General features: G+C 35.3%; 1 protein-coding gene across 1 annotated transcript in view; it reads right to left on the bottom strand.

Annotated features, from left to right (window-relative positions):
• Window positions 1-27,771, bottom strand: part of LOC131043894 (uncharacterized) — a 182,704-nt gene that overhangs the window by 121,374 nt on the left and 33,559 nt on the right. Inside the window, exons 3-10 of the mRNA XM_057977124.2 lie at window positions 24,785-24,825; window positions 24,476-24,557; window positions 24,172-24,216; window positions 11,656-11,712; window positions 8,516-8,575; window positions 8,270-8,397; window positions 7,236-7,518; window positions 7,090-7,156 (exon numbers count right to left, since the gene is read on the bottom strand). Coding sequence (XP_057833107.2) covers window positions 7,090-7,156; window positions 7,236-7,518; window positions 8,270-8,397; window positions 8,516-8,575; window positions 11,656-11,712; window positions 24,172-24,216; window positions 24,476-24,557; window positions 24,785-24,825 — 763 coding nt within the window. The remainder of the gene's footprint in view (window positions 1-7,089; window positions 7,157-7,235; window positions 7,519-8,269; window positions 8,398-8,515; window positions 8,576-11,655; window positions 11,713-24,171; window positions 24,217-24,475; window positions 24,558-24,784; window positions 24,826-27,771) is intronic.

The raw sequence follows: 27,771 nt of genomic DNA, 5'->3' as shown, positions 1-27,771 counted from the left end.
ATAAGCAATCAAACCCTTGTCACATTCTGCTAAGCACTTCGTTATTTCCCAAGAAATCCGATCCTTGTACGCGCTCAAACATCATCTTATTATTTATTACACACGAATTCTGACACGTCATCACTAAGTTATGAACATGATAAGATACACCACTAAACCATAAATCATCACCGGTCAAAGATCTATCATCGATATTCATTCTTCTTCACTGAGTTCATGACAATCAATCATAACTCACTCAATACATCAAATCTATTGATGCGGTTTCAATCACAGACTCATGCCAATGTCATAAACATATGTTCCAAAACGCAACACCTAACTCTTCACCAATCGTCCGTACCACTCTTCTATTCATCGCTCTATTCTTGCTTACCTTGCTGTCAACCGGTTCCACTACCGGTTAGGCTATACCGATAGGTCTAGATGACTTAGATGACTAAACCAACATGGTTGCCATCAATGACAACACAAATAAAGTCATCAAACAACTTACAACAATCATCATCATCAAGCCAACAATCTCCATCTTGACATCATATACCTGATCAACTTTACATATACCTAATCAACTTTACCGATCATCTTCTCTTCTCATCATCATCTCCATCAATTATGCCAACAATATGCCAATAGGTTGCAGATGTTCACCCTGGTAGTGCGACCCAAAACTGACTGAAACAAAGCACGCTTTTTGTGGAAAAAACTGTCAAACCCTAAGAACTTCGCGAATCACAAAATCCCACGTGAACTTTGCTTATTCCAGATGATTTTTGAGGAAAAAATCAAAAATACCAACAATTTTTGAGGAAAAATTTGTGAAAACCTACCAACAATTTTTAAGGGAAAAATCATGAGAACAGACAATTTTTTACGAAAAGATCGTGAAAACCCTACAAACAATTTTTTTTGAGGGAAAAATCGTGAAAACCTTCAGACAATTTTTTAGGTAAAAATTGAGAAAACCCTCAAACAATTTTTAAGGTAAAAATCGTGAAAACCTACCAAACAGGAAATTTGCTTGTCACAAAGCATAGAAGGCTGACTCCTCTTCAGAATGCTCTACAACATGAGCCTGCTCTTATTCCTAAGACCCTCCCAATTTAGATAGCACAAATGCCAACAATTTCCTACAGTCTTTCTTTATATGGCCAAACTGGTGATAGTAGTTACACTTCTTCTTCGAAGACAAGTGAGTGACCTTGACCCTTCTGCTGGAAGGACTGAGCTTTACCCTTGTTCTTATCCAAAACTTTGTTGTGAAGGCATGTTCAATGGACAAACTAGCGTTGCTTCCAGACTGCTGCTTCCATCAATCTTGCTGAAGAAGTTTGGTGCAGAGATCAGGAAACTTCAGATCAACACTAGTAAAGTGATATCGAGTGTACAATGAAATGCTCATAGGATTTGGAAAGGCTTTTCAACGTGATCCCTACCATATCCTCTTCAGCCATGGTGCGACCAATAGCTTGCAACTGGTCATGGATGTCCTTGATCTTCATAATATGTGCCTGGATAGATGTCTTCTCATCCATCATGATAGAAAAAAGCATATTCTTCAAAAAGAAAGCTCGGCTCTTGTCGGATGTTTCATGAAGATCCTTCAAGAGAGTCCAGATCTCTTTAGTTGTTTTACTTGAAGGCACCTAAGGAAGCTGATCATCTACGATGGACAACTTGATGAGCATGACAGCCTCTTGAGTACGTTCATCAAATTTATCCTAATTTGGACCTACAGTTTTAGGATGAGGAACCTTGTCAAGAACAATCTGATCAAGGCAACGATATTCAAATATCATTAACATGTGTTGTTTCCAAGTGTTGTAGTTGCGGCCGTTGAACTAACTGTGTTCCAGCATGATGTTGGTCAAAGATGCCATCACGGAAACCAAGGTTGAATGAAGTCAACCTAGTGAAGTCAGGAGATAGAAGAATCTGATTAAAAAATCAGAATAGAAATAACTACAAAAATGAATCTGAAACCTTGGAACGGAATTCAAGGCACGAATCCCATGCACGAATTTTGAGGTTTGCTGAAAAATCCTGAAATCAAAATTTTTTGCAAATTTGAACCTTGAGAATATTTCGAAAAAAATTAGAAAATAATAATAAATTTCCTGAAGGAAATAATATGCTTTTTTTTTAAAAAGACTTTAATAAAAAAAATTGGGGTAAAACCCTATAATGTTGGAACAAGCCCACGAATTTCAAAGAAAATCGCGCTGATATGAGGGTGAAACCCTAGGCGCTGCAGACCAAAAAATGCGAATATTAAACCCACGAAAATCGCGATCACAAAAAAATTATGAGAAGTTTGCACACCAACTAGAAGGCACAAAAAAATCCGCGCAATCTATTGAAAAACCGACAAATAAACAGTGCTGAAAACTGCGAAAAATTGCGATTTTAAAATTGCGTCGCCTAGAAAGCACGCGAAAATACTGACGTAGCCGCTTCAAAAAATCGCGCTGTAAACTCAAAAAATCAGGCAGTAAACGCTGGAAAATAGGCACAAAATACGCACGACCCAATAAAAACCCTACACAAAGTCGCCGCAATTTTTACAATCGCGATTTTTTACAAGCGTGAAAACCTTTGTAAAAATTACACGAACCCTACAAATAAAAATTCTGAATCCTCCAAAAATCCGTGAAATCCTAGCACAAAAATCTACCCAACAGAAAGAATTTTTTTTTTTTTAAATCTCTTGGGTTCAATTCGCACAAGAAAAAAAACTTCAGAAAAATTTCAATAAGAATTATAAATTTTCCAAAAAAAATTTAAATCATGCTCTGATACCATGAAAAATTGATTGCTCAAAATAATCAGATGATATTAATTATGAACATACAAGTGTATATAAAGGAATTACAAGAAGGTGTTCTCAAAAGAACAAACCATTAATCTAAAGCTTAAAAAAGCTTTAAATGCTAAATAAAGCTAACAAGCTTAAAACTAAAAAGTAAACTATGTGTTCTTATAAAAGAAGCAATAGTTTCACTTAACGCACTAAAAAAGCTAAAAAGCTAAATAAGTCGACTAAATAGCTAAATAAATTGACAACTAAGATGACCACTAAGAATAGAAGAGATGACCATTATAAAATAGATATTAATATTATTTTAATATTAATAGCTAATCTATAATTAGTACGGTGTTTACTACCGATTTTTTGATAATTTTTGGATGCCCTGTTTTTAAATTTTGACTCATATTGGGGTTTTGTTATGTGTTGCATATTCACTGTAATATGTTGATTTGCTTCTGTCAAGTCTAGATCTGGGCTCCGATGGCAATAGATTTGGGAGTTCCTTTTTTGGTAATAACATGTCAACAGCAAGAGAACCTGTGCTGTTTTTGATTTAGAGCTTTGCATACTCTCTAATTTTCTTGAGTTTAATATAAATACTTCTTGCTATGCAGTTTATCGAGCAAAAAAAAGCGCTAATATATAATTTAACATATTTCAAGTATTTAATTATATTGATAGTTTATTTATATTAGGTAAATTGAATCACTAATTTAAATTTTTTAACAATTTATTTATGTAAGGCAAATTTGATCACTAATTTTTTTAACTTCATCATTATTGAATTTAACCCAAAATTTATCATTGTTGAACTCGAGCATGAATACAAACATTGTGGCATAGTGTCTGAGACTATGGGCATTGGAAATTCATTTTTTATTGTCTTTTGATTTAGATATCTTTAATCAATACAAAGACAAGGGACCCATCTATCTCTTTGTTTGAGACAGAAAGTGCACTATAAGGGCTCCAACTAGAGACAACGGTTACCGTCTCAAAATATTTAACACTAATCTCTCATTTTGTACCAATAAAAGTTCCTATAATTTTGGGGACAAACTACAATAAGGCACTAGAATACAATAGAGGTGGATCATGGCATCAAAATTACCTCTCTTTGAAATCTTATTCATTTGGCTAAAGTCAATGGTCTTAACTACTTCAAGGGCCAATATTTGATGGCATCTTGATGAAACCCTAATTGAATTAATATCTCTCTCTTAGTGTTTGGTGAAACACGTTACAAGTGAGTACAACCATTGAACACCCAAACAAAACTCCTCCAACATTCACAACATAAAATTTGTCCAAAGAGTATAAATGACATTATAAGTTCAAAATTGTTCACAACTCCTTGACAATAAAACTTCTTGTGACCTGAGAATAGCATTAGAGTGTTTTCAAACATATCAAGATGGAGACCCAAATTGCTTCTTATGCAAAATGTGAAGTGTTTTTCCAAGGTCTACCATGAGCAAAACCCTAGTCGTTCTTACAATCCAAAATTTTGAAGTTGTCCAAGTGATTCAACCCTATCATTGTAGCTTCCCTATTTTTAGTTTGGGCATGTGCTTGTCTTCTAGTTCACATTTATCCTCCAATTTGCAAGATTGGATAGTTCAAAAGTGTGGCGAAAGAAGCTTGAAAAATCACAAAAGTTATCTACAATCATAGTTGGGTGCTTAACTTGATGTTGCCGGGAATAATCATTATGTTATGTTGTTATATTATGTTTATGTTGTCGTCGGTAATAATGACTTACGGCGGTCAGTTAGTTAGCTGACGGGTAGGTAGTTGGAGTCGTGACGGTTGTGTCGCACCCCTTCGGGTATTATATATTGTGTACCTTTTCTTCGAAGTATGATCATGTTAGTCGTGTCAAATGTAATGTTATAAGTACTTATTGTACATGGACTGTGGAATTAATACAGAGGGTGGTTATTTAATATATTTCCATTATGTTCTGTGCATTTACTTTCTGCATTTAACCGTTTACCCGAGAGGGCAAACATTTGGCACCGTTGCCTAGACGAACTTGGGAACGGAAGACACGGATGGCGCACGGACACAACGGGCCTAACCATCGGTGAGATTTACCCAGAGGCCGACAACGCGCAAAGGGAACAATCGTCGTGGGACGCAGAGCGTGATCGCAAGAGGCGAAAGGGAAATTGAACCTTGTAATAATCCCAACACACTGCTGATATAAATTGTGGCCGAAAGGCAAAATAAAAATAAAAATAATAAAAGTTTTTTTGTGTACATGGCGTGTGTTTGCTGTGTATGGAAGTGACTTATGCCCAATAGACTAAATAAGGACAAAAATAAAAAGATACAGAGTGACGAATGGGAAGTGGCACAAACCACGTTGAATCTCAGACAGCAGATAGAACGAAGGCGTAGGCTAAGGCAGCTTGCCGAGGGACGACCGGCCGAGGGGTTGCCCAAAGGGAACCCAGGAGGTATCACGGAGGTTGCGGAGGCAAAGATAGACGGAGAGAATTACACTGTCGTAGGGTTGCCCGAAGGGAACAGAGAAGGAGTCACAGAGGGTGCCGAAGGAGAACTCTACAGTTCGCCAGAATACCACCGTAGGGTAAGAAGTCGGGAAGAGTTGGTGGAACAAACAAGGCGAAGTCTAAACCTAATCGACGCTACCAGAGACTTGCTAAAGAATTTGTCCATTTCGGAGGACAACCGGAGGGAGACAGCGGAAGGTGACGGTACGACCGAAGGTGTCGAGGGAGCACAAGGGTACCGTACGAGAGGCAATTTGTTCGGTTCGGTGTCAGCAACTTTTTCCGGAGGACCCACAAGTGGAGGTTCAGTTGCAGGAGGCGGAGGATCGCTAGGTACAAGCACACGAGGAATTAGAGGAGCGAGACCCAACGGTGGGATGGCGAGTAAACAAAAATTGCGAAAGTTCACAGGGGAGGGCAAGGAAGACCCCTTACGGCACTGCCGTACATGCGAAACCATTTGGTCCGCCAATAGAGTAACAGACCAGGATGACTGGGTATAGCAGTTCCCAGCCACGTTACGAGAAGTTGCCATAGATTGGTAATCCGATGTGGACAAGCAAAAAGTGGCCACGTGGGCCAATCTACAGAAGGAATTCACGGGGAAGTTTCGGTTGCTCCGTGATGACAATGAAATTGTAACGGAGATATACAGTACCAAACAAGGTACCAGGGAGACAGTACGGGCATACAGTTGGAGGCTGAAAGAACTCTTGGGTAAAATGGAAAGCCAACCCGCAGATGGATTGAAGAAACGATGGTTCGTTGAAAGGTTGAAATCCTCCCTACAGAGGAAGATGAAAATTGTACCCCCAACGTCATATGACGACGCTTATAATAGGGTGATGGACCTGGAGAGCGAACACAAAACATCAAAGAAGAAGAAAAGTAATAAATCCTCATCCGAGGACGATGACTCTTCACAGGAAAGCAGCAGTGACGACGAGGTTGGCAAACGGGTGCAAGCACTCCAGAAAGACATGGAGCAAATGAGAAAGGAATTCAAAATAATGAGAAGCACTGGTCGGAACGAAGGGGACATATGGTGCACTGAGTGCAAAGAGGAAGGGCACACAAAGGGTACTTGCCAAAAGAAGGCATTCTGCGAGATTTGCCAAGTGATGGGACACTCCACCAAGGAGTGCCCATACAACATGAAAACCCGAAGTACGCAAATGAACCAGGTGCTGTTCACGGAGCAGGCCACAACATCCGCACCAGCGGGTACCAGCCAACATGGACTGTGTACCTTTTCTTCGAAGTATGATCATGTTAGTCGTGTTAGATGTAATGTTATAAGCACTTATTGTACATGGACTGTGGAATTAATACAAAGGGTGGTTATTTAATATATTTCCATTATGTTCTATGCATTTACTTTCTGCATTTAACCATTTACCCGAGAGGGCAAACGCTTGATAAGAGTGCACACCAAAGGAAAGAAACTAACACAATTGGGGGTCATGATTTGCATTCACTTCATCACATTGCAAAGTATGTAGGTGCACTACCTTTTCTCAAGCAGATATTTGTGAGTAGTCATTGATTTGAGTCTCTATATTGCAAAAGAACAGATGGGAAGGAGGACGCGAGGGAAATCTTTGATGATGTGTTCATTAATAGCAAGAAAAAGATACTCAAGGTAACTCACAAACATATCTAGATAGCAATTTTAAGCTCTAAAAATTAAAAACAAACAAAGTTACCTCATGTTTTTGGAAAAAACTGAGCCATTTATTTTCCATCATTACAAAAGGATACTAGTGACAAACATTCGAGTTTCGCATTTTGCTGCACACGCTCCACAAGTTGCTGGAAAATTCATTACCTGATAAGAAGGATATATCATGTTTGGTATACTTCCACAAATAAGTAAAAAAACTGCTCAAAAAACCCATTATAAGTACCTCCTCAGGGGTTGAATATTTAAAGAGCGCTGCAGCAACCTCATCACTATTACCCTGAGCAATAGCTCGGTGCGCTGCCAGTGCCCCAACAGAACCATGTGGTTCTCTTCTTGTTCCTGCAGGTACATATCTAATTCTTTCCTTGCTAGTAGGGGAAGTCTGGTCCATAGATTTTTCAGCAGCTACTTGCTCATTATCGGGTAGAAATCCTAGAGCTTCTTGTTGCTCAGAAGTACGGTTATAGAAATTTACAGAAAGTAATGGATCTGGAGATGGAGCAAATCTACATATAAAGGACAAACTAAAATTAGAAAATATTTCAAATAACTTGTAGATATTTGCATTAAAATCTATTTTGTCATATTCATTTTGGGTGCATGTTATGCACTGTGCAGACAACATTAATTCAATTAGTGCAGAAATATATGCTACAAGCCAGGAAAACACAAAAGCAAATAACAATGTAAGGAACAAGAAAGTCCAGCTTAACTACATTACTAAGAGATAAAAGTGAAATTCACTTAATAGATTAATGAAGAGATGTAAGACCCTACTGGAACTATTAAAATTTAAAACTACTCACCTAGGTTTCTTAGAGGAAAATTGCCTGTAAATTATACAACCACTTAGTTAATGCTTAAAATAGTTTACTGATGCTCATAAATTAATGTCTACTATTCCTAACGTAAGTGGTGCGGTAAAATTGTAACCTGGTCAGAACTCATATTAAAATATCATAGAGATTATTATTCCATGACACTAAATCTGGATTAAACTTTTTATAGGATTGCAAATGAATTTATCAGACTGTCTTTGTTAATGACTATAAAATGTTATTGACAAGTACACTATAAGTTCCTATGGAAGTTTCCAATTAAGCATCTTGTCAATTTAAAGTCATGGAAGATGTGCATGCCAACTTGCACACACCTTCAAATTAAAACAAATTACCACGTCTCAGACTAGAAGAATAGTTTTCCATTTATCCAATAACATGAGCATTTCAAATTTTCAAGTATAAAAAAAGAACTTACGGGTTCTCAATGAAACTGTTTCCAGCCGGATCATCAACTATGAACGTGAAGGGTTTCTTTCCTGTTGCACATAAATTCAAGTTTACTAGGAAGTGATCCAATGCTTCTGCTGTCTTCGGATCTATTTTCTGCAAGTGCCATAAAATTTAAGTTGCCCAACCAGTTTTACTTTAACATAAAAGCACTTTTGTTTTATGTAATACTGCTTAAAAATATGTAAGAGCCAACTTTCCAGCAAGTTCATACCCTACGCTCTTCCTGAAGTGCTTGAAGTTCATCTGCAGCTCTAAGAAGGACCCCCTCAACCTACATGTTCATAGGATAATAGGTTGAAAAAGTAATACATCATTAAAAAGGCAACCTTTCCAAGACAGAGAAAATAAAACACAACCAATGAGAGAAAAGACTAAAATCATCCATCTAAAAGGTCAAGCATGAACATAGTTACATCTGTAGCGTCACCATAACCAAAATAAACTAGGACAATAAAGAATTGCCAACACGGTTTAACCATCATCAGACAAGTTAACCTCATGGTATATACTTAACAAGATGCTGATGTATAAAATGCTAGAAGATGATAAAACCATATCCGACTCTTTGAAAGCATTATACTAGTATTTTCACTTATCAGCAAAAACAATCAGACTGAATGAACATGAACATTTCAGACCGACACTGCCCACAAAATGAATATGGCAATCCAAAAATCCATCTTAAATATTAATGCATCTTGTACACATATATTTAATAATATTTTTTTTAAAACCCCACAGTTCACCACATAAACCATTTTTCTGTGCCAGAGAAAAATGAGAGGGAAACAACTTTGGTTTTTTCCAAAAACCAGGGGTAGAATACCACCCAAAAAATCCCAAGCCCAAAATGAAAAGTTGCAGTTTTAACTTTGGAAAATTGCAAATAATGTTAATTTTGACTGCATATGGTCACCCACCACACGCTCCAAGATTGAGAAAATGCCAAAAAGCTAAGGAGATGGCATTTAATGTTCCATAAAGAACTTTCCTTCCCACCTCCAACATTCTAAATCAAAAGTCAGTTATGACACCATAACTCCACCTAGGACCTGAAAATAGAAAAAGCAAAGCCACTAACTCTTGGGTGCCCCTTTTGAATGTTAAGCATTAAGGCAAGATTCTAGTAGTTATGACAAGTTGTAACTCCCAATTTCATGCCAAGAAAGGCATATTTGAATATTTTGCCTTGTAAACGCCACTAAAATGTGTCCAAATTACATTACAGCTGAAATATAGGATCGTGACCAAATATTTATGAATATATTTGGCCTTATTACATCAAATTATTCAACTAAGACATTAGCAACTAGACTAGGAAAATTAAAATAAAGCATTATTTTCGGTAGATGTAAAAATTGTCCTTACACCATGGATGCTTCTGCATCAAAGACCAACAACTTAAATTGCCTACATATGCCAATTTAGGAATCAGGGTCATGTAATTCTCCTAGGGGTCTTTAGCTTTTACTTTTAAACAATTAAGAGTCCCAGATAAATTATTATGCTGTATTTAAGATCTTTTTCTTGTCGCACCAAGTATCTAAGCAATATCCTCTTTCCTAGCTCCTTATTAGTTCTTTCTTGAACAGATTTGTAAATTTTCCTCCTTATAATATATCTTTCATATTATTTGAAGAATTACACAATTTGGTCTTAAGCTATGAACTAAGTGAGAAATGAATATGGAAATGCAAGCATCATTTTCCATTACATGTTTATTTACAAAAAAATGATTATAAATAAAAGAATTGTCTTAACATTATTATAAATATTATCATATGAATCTTTGAAATTTTCCTATAATTTTATATAATTTTATATAGCCGTCCCCTTTGCTGTCCCCAAATATGGCAACATACCCCCCCGTCCCATGTACCAGAAACTTGGTGGAACATGTCAAAATAATCTTTTAAAAAACATGCATAAAAGTGAATTTAGAAAACTGAAAAGTGGTTTTTCATCTATTCATAAATTAAAAAAGAAGTTCAATACACGTCAAAAGTTCTGCCATGGCTGTAGGTATGCTAGTCGTTGCTGTTTGGTTGGGAATGTTATTAACAGGCAATTGTGTATTAATAAAGTAATAAATATTGATATATAATAATAAAGTTATAAGTATTAGTACATATTATTAATATTAACACAATTAATGTTGCATCATAAAATTTAAACATAAAAGTTTTAGGTTGAAAAAAATATAATCATAAATCATGAAACAAAAAAAAACATAATTTAAAAAATATACATTTGGGCACAACACCATTGCTGTTGACTCCCCCAACACCACTATAAAACGCAAGTACTCAGATATGTCAAGTGATAGGACATCCTCCTTGCAGGGCCCACAAAACCTACTCCAAATCCTAATATGATGCATATGCCAGAAAGCAGTTTCCCATTGGTTGATGCTAAATTCACTTATAAAGAACAGCACAAATAGCAGTTTCAGACACCATTGTCAAAGGGGAGAGAAAGCATGCAGACAGGGCACAAACACAGGACAAAAATGAAACAAATTTTCCATACAAAATTCCATAGTTCCACGGAGTTTCTTGACAAGAGGAAGTGGGGACACGGAGACAGATTACAGGGATGGGGGACCAAGGGGCCTAAATTTGGGGACAGCAAGGAGGCGGCAGCAGAGCAGTGGTGGGGGGGTGGCGCTGATATAGAAATTTAAGTGAATAGAAATCCTCAAGGCAAACTCTGCAATATAACATATCTATGAGTACCCCATGAAAGAGAACTAGTTTTCACAAAGCTAAAGATTGCAATCAGTATGTAATGACATTTACCATATAACAAGCAAACCAGCAGCATCCCCAACCGAGGTGGCAGAGGTGGTGATGCTGTGGGGGAATGTTTCCCCGAAGTCCCCAAGTCTCAGAAACATCCCTGTATAGGGAATGTGGGTTTTTTGGGGGGAATGCATCCTCATGGAACAGTGCTGAAAATTCATACAATTTTTAATGATTTTGGTGAGTTTTCATGCAATTAACTCACTATTTTCAAGAAAAAATCGCCCAACTTAACTCAAGCAAGTTTCCCTGCAATTTTTTCAACTATGAACATAAGTATGCTCAAGGATGTGGTTGACACAAATTTTCCTAGACCTAAATAAAACAAAAGCTAAACCAAATAGAACATAGAATCGAGGTCTTGAATCAAAAGTTGGATGTCTATTCAATACTCAATATATAACTCATTCAATGTCAATATCCTTGAAAATTCAATCAATGAGCTAGATCATTATGTGCCACAAGTGCTACAGCAATATTATGACATTTACACAAATGAAACAATCAGAATGCATATGTTGCTTATTTGAATAAATCAGAAACAACATACAGTTGATAGTGTTCCACGTTGTGCTTCTGGGGGTACTTCAAAGTCTAATTCTGGAACCTGCAATAACATGCATAAACAATTCTGAGAGACATTAAGAATCAATAGTCTAGAAATCCTCATGGTTTCATCATTACTACAGAACATTTGTTGTTACCAGTTCAATATTTCAATTTTGAGAATATTTGGTTGAACGAATGCAAAAAAACATTTGAGAACAAGAACATGCTGAGACAATTCACAGTAACAGAAAAGGCAAAGAAATCATAACCCTTAATATTGCCAACATAACAGAAAACACAATCTGTTATATTCACACTTGATTAGTTCTATCCTTTTTCTCTTTGAATTATAGTCATTTACAATAAAAGAATCCTAACACTGTTATCACTGTAAATTTCATATACGGACTACACAACATTGTAAAGCTTTCTGATGAAAAACAGAAAGCATGTGTTCAAGTTTATTAACCAGCACATGTTCAAGTTCACTAACCATGTAGCCAAAGTCCCAACAGCAATAACACTATATCAAGGATATAGATGATACAAAGAAGATTCACGGATATTATATGTACCAATACGACAAGAATATTTCAACATTAAGTATGAATAATATCCAATATGACAAGAATATTTCAACATCAAATATGATTAAAATTGTGTATGTAACATGTGACCTGGCACTAGAACTATATTTACAATTCAACTTGAATGTAAGATACAAATGCTAGAATAAGGCTAGCCTGGCCAACTTGTACCATAGATTTCCAATGGAACCTTGAGCACTCCATTCCAACATCACCAAATATAATTCTAATTCAGTTCCAATTCATTGTTCTTTATGAAGACAAGGAATAAGGCTACTTTTCAGAAAGACAAATCCCCATTCAAATTGTTAAGACATGATGCTTAAACAAAGCTATGACAGAAGATGTTAATATTTGTAATGTTTTTATGACTTTCACATTAATTATGTCTAAAAACATAATTAACTTAAACAATGTAAGTTGCAACCAAATGTAATTTTCCACACACATTCCAACATTTGCCCATTTCCCTCTTTTCTTTCCTACAACATTTGGTGTCAAAGCCTTCCAAAACCTTCTGGAGTGCAGACAATGCAAAGACCTTAACAGAAAACATTGCAAAACTTTGCAAAGGCAGAAAGCAAGGTTTTCTACAGATTTGCAAGGCGCAACATTTTTTTTAATTTAAAAAAAAATGGTTGGACACTCGGATTTGACGTGGTCCAAAAAAAAATAAGAAATAAATTGCCAGCAGGTCAGACTCGGGGGTCTGAAAAATCAGCTCGCATAAAAACGAAAAAAAAAATCAATTTTCTATAGCACAACACAAAGCCAAAGGCACATTTTGGGAATAGTTTAGCAGAACTTCATCAAGAATGAAAATGAAGTGTTTCTTCTCATATAAATGTGGTGGTTGATGAAAGGGGGATAGGATTCTGGAGAGAAGTATGCTTTTGTTGTCTCCCAAGATAACAAAGAAGCCATTGTATATTGGTACTTTGATTCAATTCCATCACAGCATTTCACTTGTTATAAGGACTGGAATGCAAATTTTACCACAAAGAATACCAATTCTAGATCAGTATCTTTAGGGGATGACTCTCATGCAGTACAAAGTAGAAGTGATGATCATGTTGTTCTCAATGATGTTTTTAAGCTATGTCACAAGGTTCGAGTTCAATTTCGTGTTCGACAACAATGAAATTCAGATGAAGTTCGGCTAGGCCAAAAAATTTGAAAAAAAATTCATCATTAAATTCGCCTTATATAAATTTGTTATTTTTTTAATATAAATAATAAATCCATAAAATAAAATAAATGTTAAATTTGGATAGATTATAATAAATTTTAAAACATATTTATATTATAACATTTTAAAATTCAATTTAAATATTATTAATATATAAATAATAACTATGTCAAATTTTCTATACTAAATAATAAATATATTATAATTTAAATTATTAAACTTTAACACATTTAATAAAAAACAAATTAAATAACAAATCTAGATGATTTAAAACATAAAATAAAAAGATATTAAATTTTATTTTAAAAAACTAAAATTTAAAATATAAACAAACTCAAACTTTAAATCTAAATATTTAAAGTTATACATGAAGCCAACCCTTCTCCAACCGCAAAGCATAAAAGTTGTGCTATTTCTATAATCGGCAACCCTATTTCTGTGCACTAATTTTTTTGAAGTTTCAGCAGCTGAAGTATGAGTTTCACCCCCATTTTTCAACATTGTAAAGCACCATCCTGGTCAGCGATAAATATGCTCATTCACGTCATTTGACATTGAAATCAATAAAAAATCTTTCGCAGATGAACACAATCATGTTGCTCATCTTGAAAAACCCTAAAAAATCATTTCTTACAAATATTTTATAAAAAAAAGTATGACCTTGACTCATACGAATATAAAGCGAATTTTAACGAATTTTCACTGGCATTTTGGAGTTCGCCGAATTTCGAACTCCATGGCTGAAATTCGGCAAACCCTGTGACATAGCTTTTAAGTATGTGTTTCAAGTTGTCCTGGATGTTCTATAGAAGAATAAAACTTAATATCCAATAGCTAACTCACCTAGAACCCAAACAACAATGTAAATTTCAGTGGTTGCAAATGTTTGATTTTTTATGTGAAACAAAACTGTAGTTGTCCTAGATTTTGGTCAAAGAGATCTATCTAAACTTATTGATCCTACCATGGTAACATTGAGCACTCTTCCAAAGGAGAACAACTAGCATTATTTGGCTTGATAGTAACATTTGAACATTCAGTATCTTTCTAAACTTAATGAAACTAATAGGATTCAAGTACTAACTTTTCCATTCACAACAAACATCATATGTGTAAAGTGGTTGGATTAAAAATACATAGAGATAGCCACATCAAACTGAATGTTAATGTTGGGCAAGGGTTTCTTGATCTCATTCATTGTGATTTGATGTGAACCATCTTGACAATCAGCAACAGCATAAGGGAACGGGTATTTCTTTTGGTTGATGATTTTTCTCCAAAAATGTAGGTTCACTTTCTCAAGTTTTAACTCTAAATGCTTTAGTAGCTTTGTTAATTCCAATGCATTGGTAGAAAATTAGACCAATAGAAACATTATAACTCTTAGGAAAGATAATGGAGGAGAACGTACTTCAGACAATTCAAAGAAATTGTGACAAGGGAAACAAACACAAGTCACCACTCCTTACAATAGACAATGAAATGAGGCTCTGGAATGGAGGAATTGCACAACTACAAAGATTACCTATTGTATGTTGCATGACAAGGATGTGTCGTTTAAATACTAAGACAAGCCAGTTCGTAGAGAAATATATCTTTTGAACAAAAGTCCGTGCATGCGCCTTGAAGCAAATGACTTTTGAAGAAACATGGTCAAGACAAAACTAAAGGTTAAAAAACTCTATGTTTTTTGTTCTACTACCAATTGTATGGTTCCAAATAATAAAGAAAAAATTGGATGCCAATAGTAAGAAATACCTATCTGTTGGGTGTGGTTAGCAGTCAAATGCTTGCAAACATATTGATGTTACTATTAACAAAGTCTGGTTTGGCTACTAACAAAATCTAATGTTGCTACTAGCAAAGCCATAGTAGCATAGTGTTGACGTGTATTTTGTACACCATCATACACAGAATAAAATACCTAAAGGCATCTTATCCTCTCTTGAGAAAATAGTCTCTAACTGCTGAAGATTCGCGTAAAGGATCAGTTAGGTAGACTCCAAGGTTCTTTTAGTGGGGTCTCCACGTGTGGACAAGCTCCAGTGGTATGATGTGATTTGCTTGAATCACAAGGGGACTTACATTGAACTTCCGATCTGCTTTGCTGGACACAGGCTCTTACTAACTTAGATTAAAAAAAATGGAAAAAGGATAAGGGCGAAGAGAGGATCTAATCCTAATACTAAGAATGTAGGAGCAATGATTGATTTTTGATGAAACTCTAACTAGGTCTTGTTTTGACATCAATGGAACATCTACACAAGGCTAGTGCGATCTTCTAAGGAAGCTTTATGATGTTCAAATCATCACCGCAGGCATAGATACCATCCAAGTTGATGCATATCAATGAAGAGGCGACATATTGAAATTGAGCTTAAGCTGAATGATTCCAGTCGACTACACAAGGCAAATTTGCAATCAACAAACTGCTAGTAGTATGGATGTACGAATTCCACCATCAATCAATCACATTCCCTCCATTCATTTAATCATCTACCATCTAAGATTGAAGACTCAACAAGAAACCATGCAAATTGCAAGAAAAACGACATATTTCACCATTACTTCAATGAAAATGGAGTTTGTTTACAATCAATGGCAACAATTTCTTGCCTTGTCCTCCTATTCTACTCTAATTGCTATTCTATCAACTATATTCTAACTCTTCCAACTATTTACAACTCTCTCTAATCATCTAAAATTCTCCTTACAAAATGAAATGCCTGGGCTTATATAGTGCCCACAATACAATTTGATGGCTTAGATCAATTCAAGATCAATGGCCAAGATTTTACAATGAAAAACCCTAATTAGGGTTTGTTACAACCATTACATAACATTTAATGTTTGACCAATGACAAAATTGTATTGCTTGGACACATGTCCCTTTTAGAAAAATTGACCAATGGATAGCCGGGGTAGGTACATCGAAGTTTGTGCCACCTTCCATGAGTTAAGTACATTGAATCTGGACATGCTGAGGTGGACTTCACTGACTGGAGGAGTGATGACTGGGATGCCACCTCATCTGACACTTGAAGCTTGCTAGATATTCAATTTGATGTCGTTGAGAGGCTATCTTTAATTAACTCTTGTTCTAACTCCTTTTGTCCTTGATGTGCAGGATGATGTACCTCGCCTTGGAACGTTGGATTGGAAGAGGTCGCCCTTGTCTTGGCTTGATCGTCCTGGAGAAGACCGTCCTTGATCCGGCTTGATTTTCCTTGAAGAGACCTCCATTTGATGCCTACACAACATTTCAAAATTAGTAACATGATTTTGCAATGAAATAGATAGAGAGCAAATTTTTAGGAAACTTAATGATAAGTCCTTTATTAATCATTTCCTAAAAACAACTGAGCTAAGGCAAAACAAAATTTCAAAATCCAAAATTAAGGAAATGACGATCAACGTTCAAAATCAAAACAATAAATCCATATCGTCATACCTCTTTGAGAGCTTAACTCTAAAATGCAAAATAAAGGAATTCGCCTAGGCAAAATTTGAAATTCGATAGTCTTGATGTGATCTTCAAAAGAACGTTCCTCTTATCAACTTCGCCACCCTTCAAGCTTGGACGTGATTTCCTCTTCAAGTTAGCAATTTCGCCATCTTTGATATGTCTTTGACGTCCTAGGCAACTTCGCTCAAATGGAAACTTCAAGTTCGCCTCTCCTTTGGATAGTAATTTCGCACCACCTTTGATTGAATTCGCTCCTCTTCTTGAATGATAATTTCGCCCTTCCTTTGTATGAAATTCGCTCCTCTTTTGTCTTCTCCAAGTTGCATATGAGAGATGATAAATGATGATGTGAAAATGAAATAAACACCTTCCTTTATAGGCGCTCACCTTCATATTGACCTTAGGCCGACTTTTTGCAAAATATAGCAATTAAAACGATTTTTAAATAAATAATAAAGGCCGACCTTGACAAAATAAACCCAAGCGCTCCCTTTTGATTTTTATTAAATTAATAATTAATTATTAAATGCCTTTATTTTTAATTTGCAAATTTCGATTTTTAATAAAGGCAAAATAATTAATAAATACATACCATGCGCTATTTAAATGCTTTTAATTAAATATCGATTTTTTTCTAGCATTTAAATAAATTCAAAAAATGTGTTTGAGCGCCAAAATTATGAAAACAAAGGGGACGTACCTCATCGCTCTGGTCCCTTGGAGAGGGACAGGAGCGATTTTGCTCTTGTGGTCTTCATTTCACTTCATCACCTTCGAAAATTATATTCAACGGATTCGCAATGCCTCCTTTCATTCATTCATGCCTTGAGATCGGTTGAAATTTGGCGAGAAAATCATCTACAACAAAAATCGCTCTAGTCCCTTCCTGAGGGACAGGAGCGAACTTAAGCATTTTGGTCCTTTGTTGACGTTTGATAATCTTCAATTTGTCTTCAACGGGTTCGATTGACCTCCTTTCTTGCCTTCGAACATAAAATTTGCTTGATCTTTGCCTAGATCGTACCTTATGAAGAATTTCGCTCTGGTCCTTCAGTGAGGGACAGGAGCGAATTTGACCCTCTAGGCAAAACTTCATCATCTCATTGTTTTTGATCAAGTCTGGATGCTCTATCATGCTCATTTCGTCCTTCACCATGCCTTTGATGTCTCGATTCGTCCAAACAAGGTCAGGAATGGCCTAACTAAGCATTTTCGCTCTGGTCCCTTGGTGAGGGACACGAGCGATTCGCCTTGGTCCCTTGGAGAGGGACAGGAGCGCTTTTCGCTCTGGACCCTTGGAGAAGGACACGAGCGAAATTTGACTTTTCGCACTCTTTATCGGGATAATTTTAATACTTTAAGTTATATTCCATATATACTTTCAGGATGTTTGAGAGTGGTTTCAGACCTCCAGGAGTTATATTGCAAAATCTAGTTTTTGGAGGTTTTTTCAGTTTCCAGACTTAGTCAAATTTCAGGGTCAGGACATTCCAGACTTAGCCAAATTTCAGGATCAGGACCTCACTCAAGCCGGACTTGCTACCCTGTTGATCTCCCCGACAGCACTTCAAGTTATATTCATTTGATAAAATGTACCTCTTTGGACCTTCTCACATCGTCAAGACGTTAAAATCTTGCAAGGACAAAGCAAAATTGGATTTGTAGCTCCGGTCCTTCACTGAGGGACAGGAGCGATTTAGGCAATTAGCACTGTTATGGACGTCCCAAAAATCTTCAATTTATATTCAACGCATTTATCTCATGTTTTTCCTTGTTTTTGAACGTAAACTTGCCTTGACCTTTGTCTGGATTTTGCATAATGAAGGAAATCGCTCTGGTCCCTGGGAGAGGGACGAGAGCTACAAGGTACCTCGCCCTGGTCCCTTGGAGAGGGACAGGAGCGATTTGGTCAATATAGGTCATTCTCCTTCGTTTTTGCATCTCAAATTATATTCATTTGGCAAAGCATCTTCCTTTGGACGTCCTCAAATCATTAAGTCATCAAAATCTTGTAAGGACAAGGCGAAATTGAATTTGTAGCTCCGGTCCTTCACTGAGGGACAGGAGCGATCTTTCCCCTGGAGGCATTTCTGTGCTCATGAAAATCTTCAATTTATATTCAATGGAAAGATCTCGCCTTTCTCCATCACTTCAAACGTAAAATTTTGTTTGGACTCTGCAAGGATGATGAGGTATTTGAAAATGAGCTCCCGTCCTTCACTGAGGGACAGGAGCGATTTTGCTCCTACAGGCCAAAATATCATGATTTTACACATTTTATCACTTCACAAGGCGAAAACAAATCATTTGAAATGCCTAGGATCAAAATTCAAAAAAGTCAAAATTTGGTCAAAAATATTCAATTGGACAAAAATTCACATTTCATCTTCAACACTTAGACAAATTTAAGCTCTGCATCAACATTCCAATTGAAAATTAGACCATTCTGGCGAATTCATTTCATTCAACATTTGCATTCTAGAAAAGGAAACTCAAAAGCCCTCAAAAACGACTGGATTTTGGTCCGAAAAGACGGTAATTAGAACCCTAAGGCTTGACCCTAAATCCAGACAACTAACAAACTAACAAAACCCTAGAAAAAGCAAAGCGAAAACGAGCAAAACGAGCAAAAAAAACATGGGTCCCCATTTGCAATGGGGCGATGTGTGAAAACGTCACAACACATAGATAAAAGAATCACCAAGTACCCAACAAGATCACCAAGTCCCAAAGCTAGGCAAGCCAAACAAGGCTCGCTGACTCACCTGCAAGTGTTAGTAAGTTTCAAACAAACTCATTAAGCCTGCCAAATTCACTGTGATCCAAATATGAATCAAATTTTTTACCTCATGGCATATTTCTGAATAGTGACCTACTTCTTTGATGATTGAGAAAGGTTTGGGGTGTTATAAGAAACCTTGGTACAACCTTTTACAAATAATCCAAATTTGGTTCTGCTCATTGTTGCCCTTGTAAATGCAGTTGTGTTGCAAGGGAAAAATCAATGTTTAGATGGAATCAAAAGCTGAATATGATTGACTGGATTCTTCTTGAAAATTTGTGGGATTTTTTAAAAAAGGTATCTCATTTTAAGTCCACCATCTGAAATATGTCAAAGAAGGCTGATGAAGTAGCAAAATCATTCAGTACAGCCATGAATGACATTTGACATCCAGATTCTTGATTTTTGGGTTTACTCTTCCTCCTTGGTGGTCGTTTTAATTTGCTTCATGCTTAGAAATATATAAATAACATGATTGAGGTATGTGAAAGGGACACCTGACTTTAGCATTTTGTACAATAGAAGCAAAGATCCTCAGTTGATTGGTTTTGCAGACTCAGATTGGGCAAGTTTTGTTGATGACCAAAAGTCTACTTCTATGTATGTCTCCAGTCTTGGTGCAGGTGTAGTCACATGTACCAGTAAGAAGCAACAAGCAGTAGCTCTTTCCTCAATGGAAGCAAAATATCAAGGAACCATTTAAGCAGCATGTGAGAAAATATGGCTAGAGAGGATGCTTTCTGACATGAAAATGTCTCAAGCAGGGCCTTCACCCTTGTTTTGTGACAATCAAGGGGTTGATAAAGCTTGCGAAGAATCCAATCTTCCACGAGCGCACAAAACACAAGTTTGTGAAAAATTGATACCCACAATTTCAATGAAAAAATCGTGCAAAATACTCTTGCTAAAGCAAACCAAGTCTAATTAAAAAACAGAAAATTTGCAAAAACGAACAGCAAGAAACCACAATTTTATTAAAAATCATCAAAATTTTATGTCGGAGATATAAAGCCATGATTTTGTCCAAAAATCATCAAAAAGACATCAACCTGAAAACCCTTTGCATGGAAAAAAACTAGTTGAATCTGCTACAAAAAAGAAAAACAACAAGTCGCGAGCAGAAATTATTAGGAAACATGAACAAAAAAACCACGATTTTTTATCAAAAAATCATTCAAAACTTTGCTGGTAAAAACCCTCAATATCTAGCTAACAAAGCCACGAGTTTTATTCTATAAAAAGTCTGCCAAAAAAACCCATGATTTTTGTTTTAAATAAACATATCAAAAAACTTCTATAATTTTGGAAATTTCTAGGTAAATGGACCACGAATTTTTTTTTAAAAATCACCAAAAAAGAACCTACATTCTGATGCCATGAAATGGTAAATCAATATATTACAAGGAGATTAAAAAATCCTTAAATAGAGATTTACATACAAAATTTCTAAAACAGAAACGAAAGACAAAAAGGAAGTTACCTAAACTAACTAACTAAATGACCATTATAGAAATATGGCAATATTACTTTAATATAGGAGGTGAATTTTGTCCAAAAGAACTTAGAATTCAATGAATTTTGTTCAAAAGAATTTTATGATTTTTGTTCAAAAGATTTTAATGAATTTTGTGCAAGGAATGGAATTGTGAAAGTTAACAACACTTTATACATGCAGCAAAGTGGAGTGGCAAAAAGAAAGAAAAAATAATAATAAAATCAACAAAAAGCATGCTGAAAGCAAAGAACATTAATAGAATGTTTTGGTCTGAATGGGTTAACACTACTCTTTATATCATAAATAGGGGCCCAAATATTGCAGCAAGGAAAAAAGCCCCGGATTAAGCTTGGCATGGGAGAAAGCCTTCAGTGGCACACTTTAAAGTATTTATTTGCTGAGCTTATGTTTACATAGGCAATGAGAAAAGAAAGAAACTAGATGCAAAACAATGAAATTATGAGTCATGCATGTTTACATGTAATAATGTAGAAAGAAAAGCCTATAAGTTTTATGCCCCTCAAGTTAGGAAAAGCATTATTTCAAGAGGTGCTATATTTGTTGGAGGAGGAATCTATGCAAAACATTTGAATAAAGAAAAAGAAACACATAGTCAAGGACTGATTTTGAATCAAGATGAAAAACAATAAAGTTCCAGCAATTTTCTTATGCAAAGTTAAAAGGTAATACAAACTCATCCACCTAATCCAATATGAGATCAAAATTTTGAAAGAAAATTTAAAGAAGTCAAGTTAGAGAAAACAATGCAAATAATGAATTGATTGATTATGTATTTTATTCAAACATTAGGGTGTTACATACTAAGTCTGAAGAAGCAGTTGAAAACAAGGAATAGATTAGAACAATAGAAGAAGAGATTGATGCTATTGAAAGAATCAAAACTTGGAAGCTTGTAAAGCCACCAAAAGTAAAAGAAGTGAAGGAACCAAATGGATTTACAAGATAAAGTAGTAAAGTGATGGTACCGTTGAACGATACAAAGCTAGATTGGTTGCAAAAGGATATGCTCAAAGGTATAGTATTGATTATGAAACCTATGCAACTATTACAAGACATAAGACAATAAGATTGATGTTAGCATTAGCAGAACATAAAGGATGAAAAATACATGAGTTATAAGTGAAGAGTGCATTTTTTAACGGATACATTGAAGAGGAAGTATATGTGGATCAGCATCAGCCTCAAGGATTTGAAGAGAAAGTGAAAAAAGGATACATTTACGAGTTGAAGAAAATGCTCTATGGTTTGAAACAAGCACCAAGAGTATAGTATTCAAGAATTAAATAAATAGTTCTTAGAAAATGGATGTGAGAAGCATAAATGAGCCTGCACTATATTTCAAGAAAGTAAAGTAATGAAACAATTTATTTACGTCTACATGTTTATGCTCAAACAAGATGAAGAAAGAGGCAATGATTAAAGTATTTCAAATGACTGAATTTAGATTGATACTATATTTCCTTGTCATTTTGCAACTTCTCTTGTATATTTTGGTGTCTTAAAACTCATTTTCTGCCATGATTTTCCTTGGTATTTTCTTGGTGCTGCCTCTGATATGGCCCTGCATTCATACTGCAATATTGCTGCTGACAGGTCTCGGGCTTCAGTTCCTTCCTCCTCAACAACAGAAGCTTTCCCCTCTCTTTTGTCTAGCTTGAAATCCTCTGGTTTGGTTCAGAAATGGGTACATACATCATCTGTTTATTCCAATAGGGTTGTCTCCAGTTTACTATTCAGTCACTAAGAAAAGGTATTAATGTTTGTAAATTTGTGATCACTTATACATTAATTATGTCAAATAATATGATTAACTTCACAATTTCAGTTACAACCAATGTAACTTCCTCAATAAAAAAGCACGCATACAAATTCCATTGTATGCCCATTTCCCCCATTTTCCTTCTTCTAACAACACAAATTAAGAGAGTTCAGATTATCAAAGCAAAGTTTAGCACTGCTTGTGAAAGATGAGATTGCTTATTCCCCCTAGGGATGGTAATTCCTTGCCAGTTGCCTTCTCAGATACAGACCCAGATCTTATCATTTCTACCTTTTGTATTATTTAAGACAGGACTGTCCATAATCATGTTCTACATTAATGTAACCCATGTTTTAGCTGAATATAAGTTGCATTTCTTCGCCAAAAACTTCAAATTCAACAAATAGCACCCTTATTCTCATTTTACTACAATTGCAGCCCATAAAAATAGTTTGTCATATTTAACCACCTAAATTCAGATTTTTCAAGCTCACAAAACCACTTTGCTTGCTCCCTTCAGCACACAAACACATCATTTGGCATAATGTGACCCAAGAAATCATGCTTTTTGAAGCAGAATTTATATGAACTGGAAGGCACTGTCACCATGCATGTTTCTTCTTTTAAAACTCATAAGACTGAACATTCGAAAAGAAATTCAGGTAAAATAAGAGCAAAGTCAAAGGTGGCTAATTATTAGGTTTAAACCCTCAATAAACATAATAGTTTAAAGTTAAACATTCATTCATCTTACATGTTGAAAACCTATATTCTTTGTCAAATGGAATAAGCTCATGTGGTAACCCATCAAGGCTTTCATAATGAAGAACAGTGTTAAATTCTCGAAGGGCACATTACATGTTTAAGATGTATTGATGTTAAATGTTAAATTGGGTAAAACTAAGATATCCAATTTTAGGTGTGGCATACCCCAATAGAGCAAGGGCAACTGCAAGTCCTGGATGAATTTGACACAAAAGATACATCTCAGTTATATCATTTCAGCACAAAAAACACTTCAAAAAGGCATATTAATCCAAATTAAAACAAAAACGTATATTTCTTCAAGAAATTTGAGTAATTAGATGACATAGTTTTCTATTTGTTGAACAAATGTGTAAATAGAAATGAGATCTAATTTACAAAATTAAAACTTGTTCAAATTGCTGAAATAATAGCATGTGAACAATATTCTAGACAAAAAACAAGATATAATACCTTTATAGAAGCAGAATCTGATTTTACAACTTGCCGGTTCAATACCTGCATAGTCAATAAAATGAAATAGAAGACAGACTTGAGATTTACTGATTATTTTGTAGCATAAAATACACTGGCTTAATGTCTTTTCAACGCACAACATTGCACCCCGTCTAAGATGCTATCAGGGATTCAAGTCTCTTCTCAATAGATAACAAAAATTAACAAAACAAGAATCGTGAATCACTCTATCCATTTTAAAATTACTATGTAATTCTAAATCTAACTTAGATATGTATGAGTCTTTTCTAGCAGGGAGAACCTCTAAAGCATCCTCTGGAACATTTAATGTGTACACACATCCATGAGGCTGCAATTGGCCAGCAAACTGAACTTCATTGTTCCTGAAAAAACATCAATAGCAGTTACAAAAACAGAAATAAATTCAAAATAAAATACAATCTATGTACCACTTTTTGGCTATCTAAGGAGAACAAACAAAGTCCAAAGACAACTTATTGTCCATGATTCCAAAGATTCCTTTGGAGAAGACAATCTCAACCAAACCATTTTTTCAAATCACAACCAACATTAAATGTATAGAATGATCATAATAAAGACTATAGCTTACTTTTCCCCACAGTGCGGGCACTCAAAAGCCATCAAGACCACCTGCGTCAGAAAAAGAGAACCATAAAATAAACATTCGATAAGGTAAACCCATATTTCAGAGAAATAGATTTTAAATAATATGATGGGTTTCCAACTTTGCAGAAAGGAATTTTCTTGAAACACAAACAAAAAATACACAAGTTATAAAAAATATTATAATTTTTTTTCTAATTTTGAGAACCTATTTCTACAATCTGTATCAATTATTATCCTCCAAGTGACGATGGATCACAGCATGTGATCTGAAATGTTAATGCAAAAAACTTCACACAGCACATTAAAAAAAATCATTACATTCATTAAATGGACAATGGAAATATCATGTCTATAATCAATACCTTTCATGGGAAGATATTCATTTTAAAGCTAAGCTTTTTGAAAAGCTGAGGATCGGGGTCTCAAAGAAGATTGCAGATTTAGGCTTCTGACAACTATTGTGATTCCCCATTAATTCCTTCCTCTCTCTTTATAAGAACCTATTTCTGCAATCTGTATCAATTTTTATCTTCTTCCTGATGATGGATCACAGAGTGTGATCCAAAACATTGATGCAAAAAAGCCATCACACAGTTTACTACCAGAAGCATTACATTCAATATTAGACACTTGTTATCTAAATATTAATTGGCAAAGATTACATGGTACCAAAATGAGACTTATTCCATGTAACAGAAGAACAATAGAAATTTTTTAACCTGTGTATCTGTGAGGCCTGATTTAGCGAAAGAAACAGATATATCACAAAGAAGGCCACAGTTCAAGTCCCACTAAGGCTGCCTCCCCTGAAGTCAGTTGCAAACCCCGGATGATTTTGATAAAGTAGATTTGGCCTCAGTTCGTGACACCACATGTTGAACTGGAACCATGATCAATAGTACACTGGTTGGATGTCTCTCTATTAAACTGTAAATTCTGGAGAATTTCCATAGGCATCTAGGAAGCTTTCAATGAAGAGGTAGTCTGCCGGCGTAATTCCATCCAACTTAAAAAAAAGAATAGCCCTATTCCCAATTAACATCTAAACAGTCTCTAAGATGAGTCAGATTTTACACGGTACAACTCCAAAGCAGTATCAGGCAGATTTTGAGCAAAATTGTGTTGCTGGATAAAGGAGCATGACAGTATGACATCCAGCTGTTGTTATCCACTTGACAAAATTTCCTATCTAGCAGATGTGCATCACTACATTGTTTTATGCTTTCTCTCGTTTTAGAAATAAAATTATAGATACAGGCAAGTAGTAGAAATCTAATTTTATCTTTTATATATTATCAAATTGTATTCAATTCCAATGAAGCAATGCAAATGTTTACATATCAAAGGGCTATGAGCTGTGTGTTTATAAATGTTCAATGGAGATAGACTTCAAAAGGATCATGAAGTTGATTTCTTAGTACATAAAATTCATAGTGCATAGTTCCATTGCTCTATGTAAACATGTTTTTTTCTGTATTGGAATGTCAATGGTTTATGAGTTAACATTCCTCGTTTAAGGAACAATATAATATAGCATGACATCTAAGTTGAATGTAACAGATTTCATTTCAATTTAGAGCACTACGAGATAATCAAGAGTCCATTCATGTCAATCTTAGAGATCACATGCATAGATCAGAAAAGGTGCAAATGCTATATCATTTCAAGCGTGATGTCCAAAGCAATATGCAAATGCAATTGCATGGAGCAGAATATAACAAGCATAAGGACAACTTGGTGGACAAAACATTAACCAGGAGAAATTAACAGGTATATTATCCAAGAATCCTCACCTTACTAGAGCCTAAGTTAACAAGTTCTGCTGTTTTAGGTCTCATTACCATACCAACCAGGATGAGGACAGATACGGGTTCAAATTCCGACAAAATATGCTCTGGAATCATACAGCCGAACCCAAATAACATTTTTTTTTAAACCCTATTTTTCAGGGCAAACACAACTTGACATTGATGACCAAGTCTTCCAACTTGAGAGTGCACCTTAGCCCTTCCTCTTTTATCAATCAAAATGAATATAGACTGCAGCTAAGCTAGGAAAAACAAGTACACAATTGTTGTGCTTTACATCTTTGTTTCTGGTTTCTGGACAGACAAATATGTCAACTCATCATCACACCCATAGTCAAAGCAGCCAATTTAAGAGAGTTTCGAGAGAAAAAGGGGGCAACAAATGTCCGAGTGAGAATACCTAATTCCAGAGCTAAGAATTTGGCTAGGCTCTTATGACACTGCTGAACAGGTAGACCATGCTAGAAACCACCATTTATTCTCTGCGAGGACCTCACATCAAAATCAAATTTCCCAACACCATCCCCACCACTCCATCTGCATTGTCACTTTCCCATCAGCAAATTCATCTCACTGCAACCAAAATCACGTGCAGCCAAATCCCCTCTACCACCAAAAATTTTAATTATTCTATACTATTTATATTATAATGTTAATATTATTCATTTATTAATTACTCTATTTTCTAAATTAAAAATAATATTCATTTATTTTTAATATATTTGTATTGTTAATGTGTGCATATATATGTATATATATGTATGTATGTATGTATGTATGTATATACATACATACATAAATACATACATACATACATACATAAATATATACATACATAGATACATACATGCGTACGTACATACATACATATATATACATACGTACATACATATATGTACATACACACGCATGCGTATACATGTGTACATACTACATACACATACACATATACATACATATGTACATACACATACACATGCATATACACACATGCATACGCATACACATACATATATATACACACATACATATATATACACACACATACATATACATGTATATATATATACACATATATACATGTGTGTGTGTATGGGATCTGATTTGGGGGCCCACAACCAATACAAATGTCCACTAGCGACCAACATGTCTAAATGCAACA

The sequence above is a fragment of the Cryptomeria japonica genome, chromosome 3 (genome assembly GCF_030272615.1).
Source record: "Cryptomeria japonica chromosome 3, Sugi_1.0, whole genome shotgun sequence".
NCBI lineage: Eukaryota > Viridiplantae > Streptophyta > Pinopsida > Cupressales > Cupressaceae > Cryptomeria > Cryptomeria japonica.
Note: the sequence above shows the minus strand (reverse complement) of the source record. Positions and strands in the feature narration are given on the sequence as shown.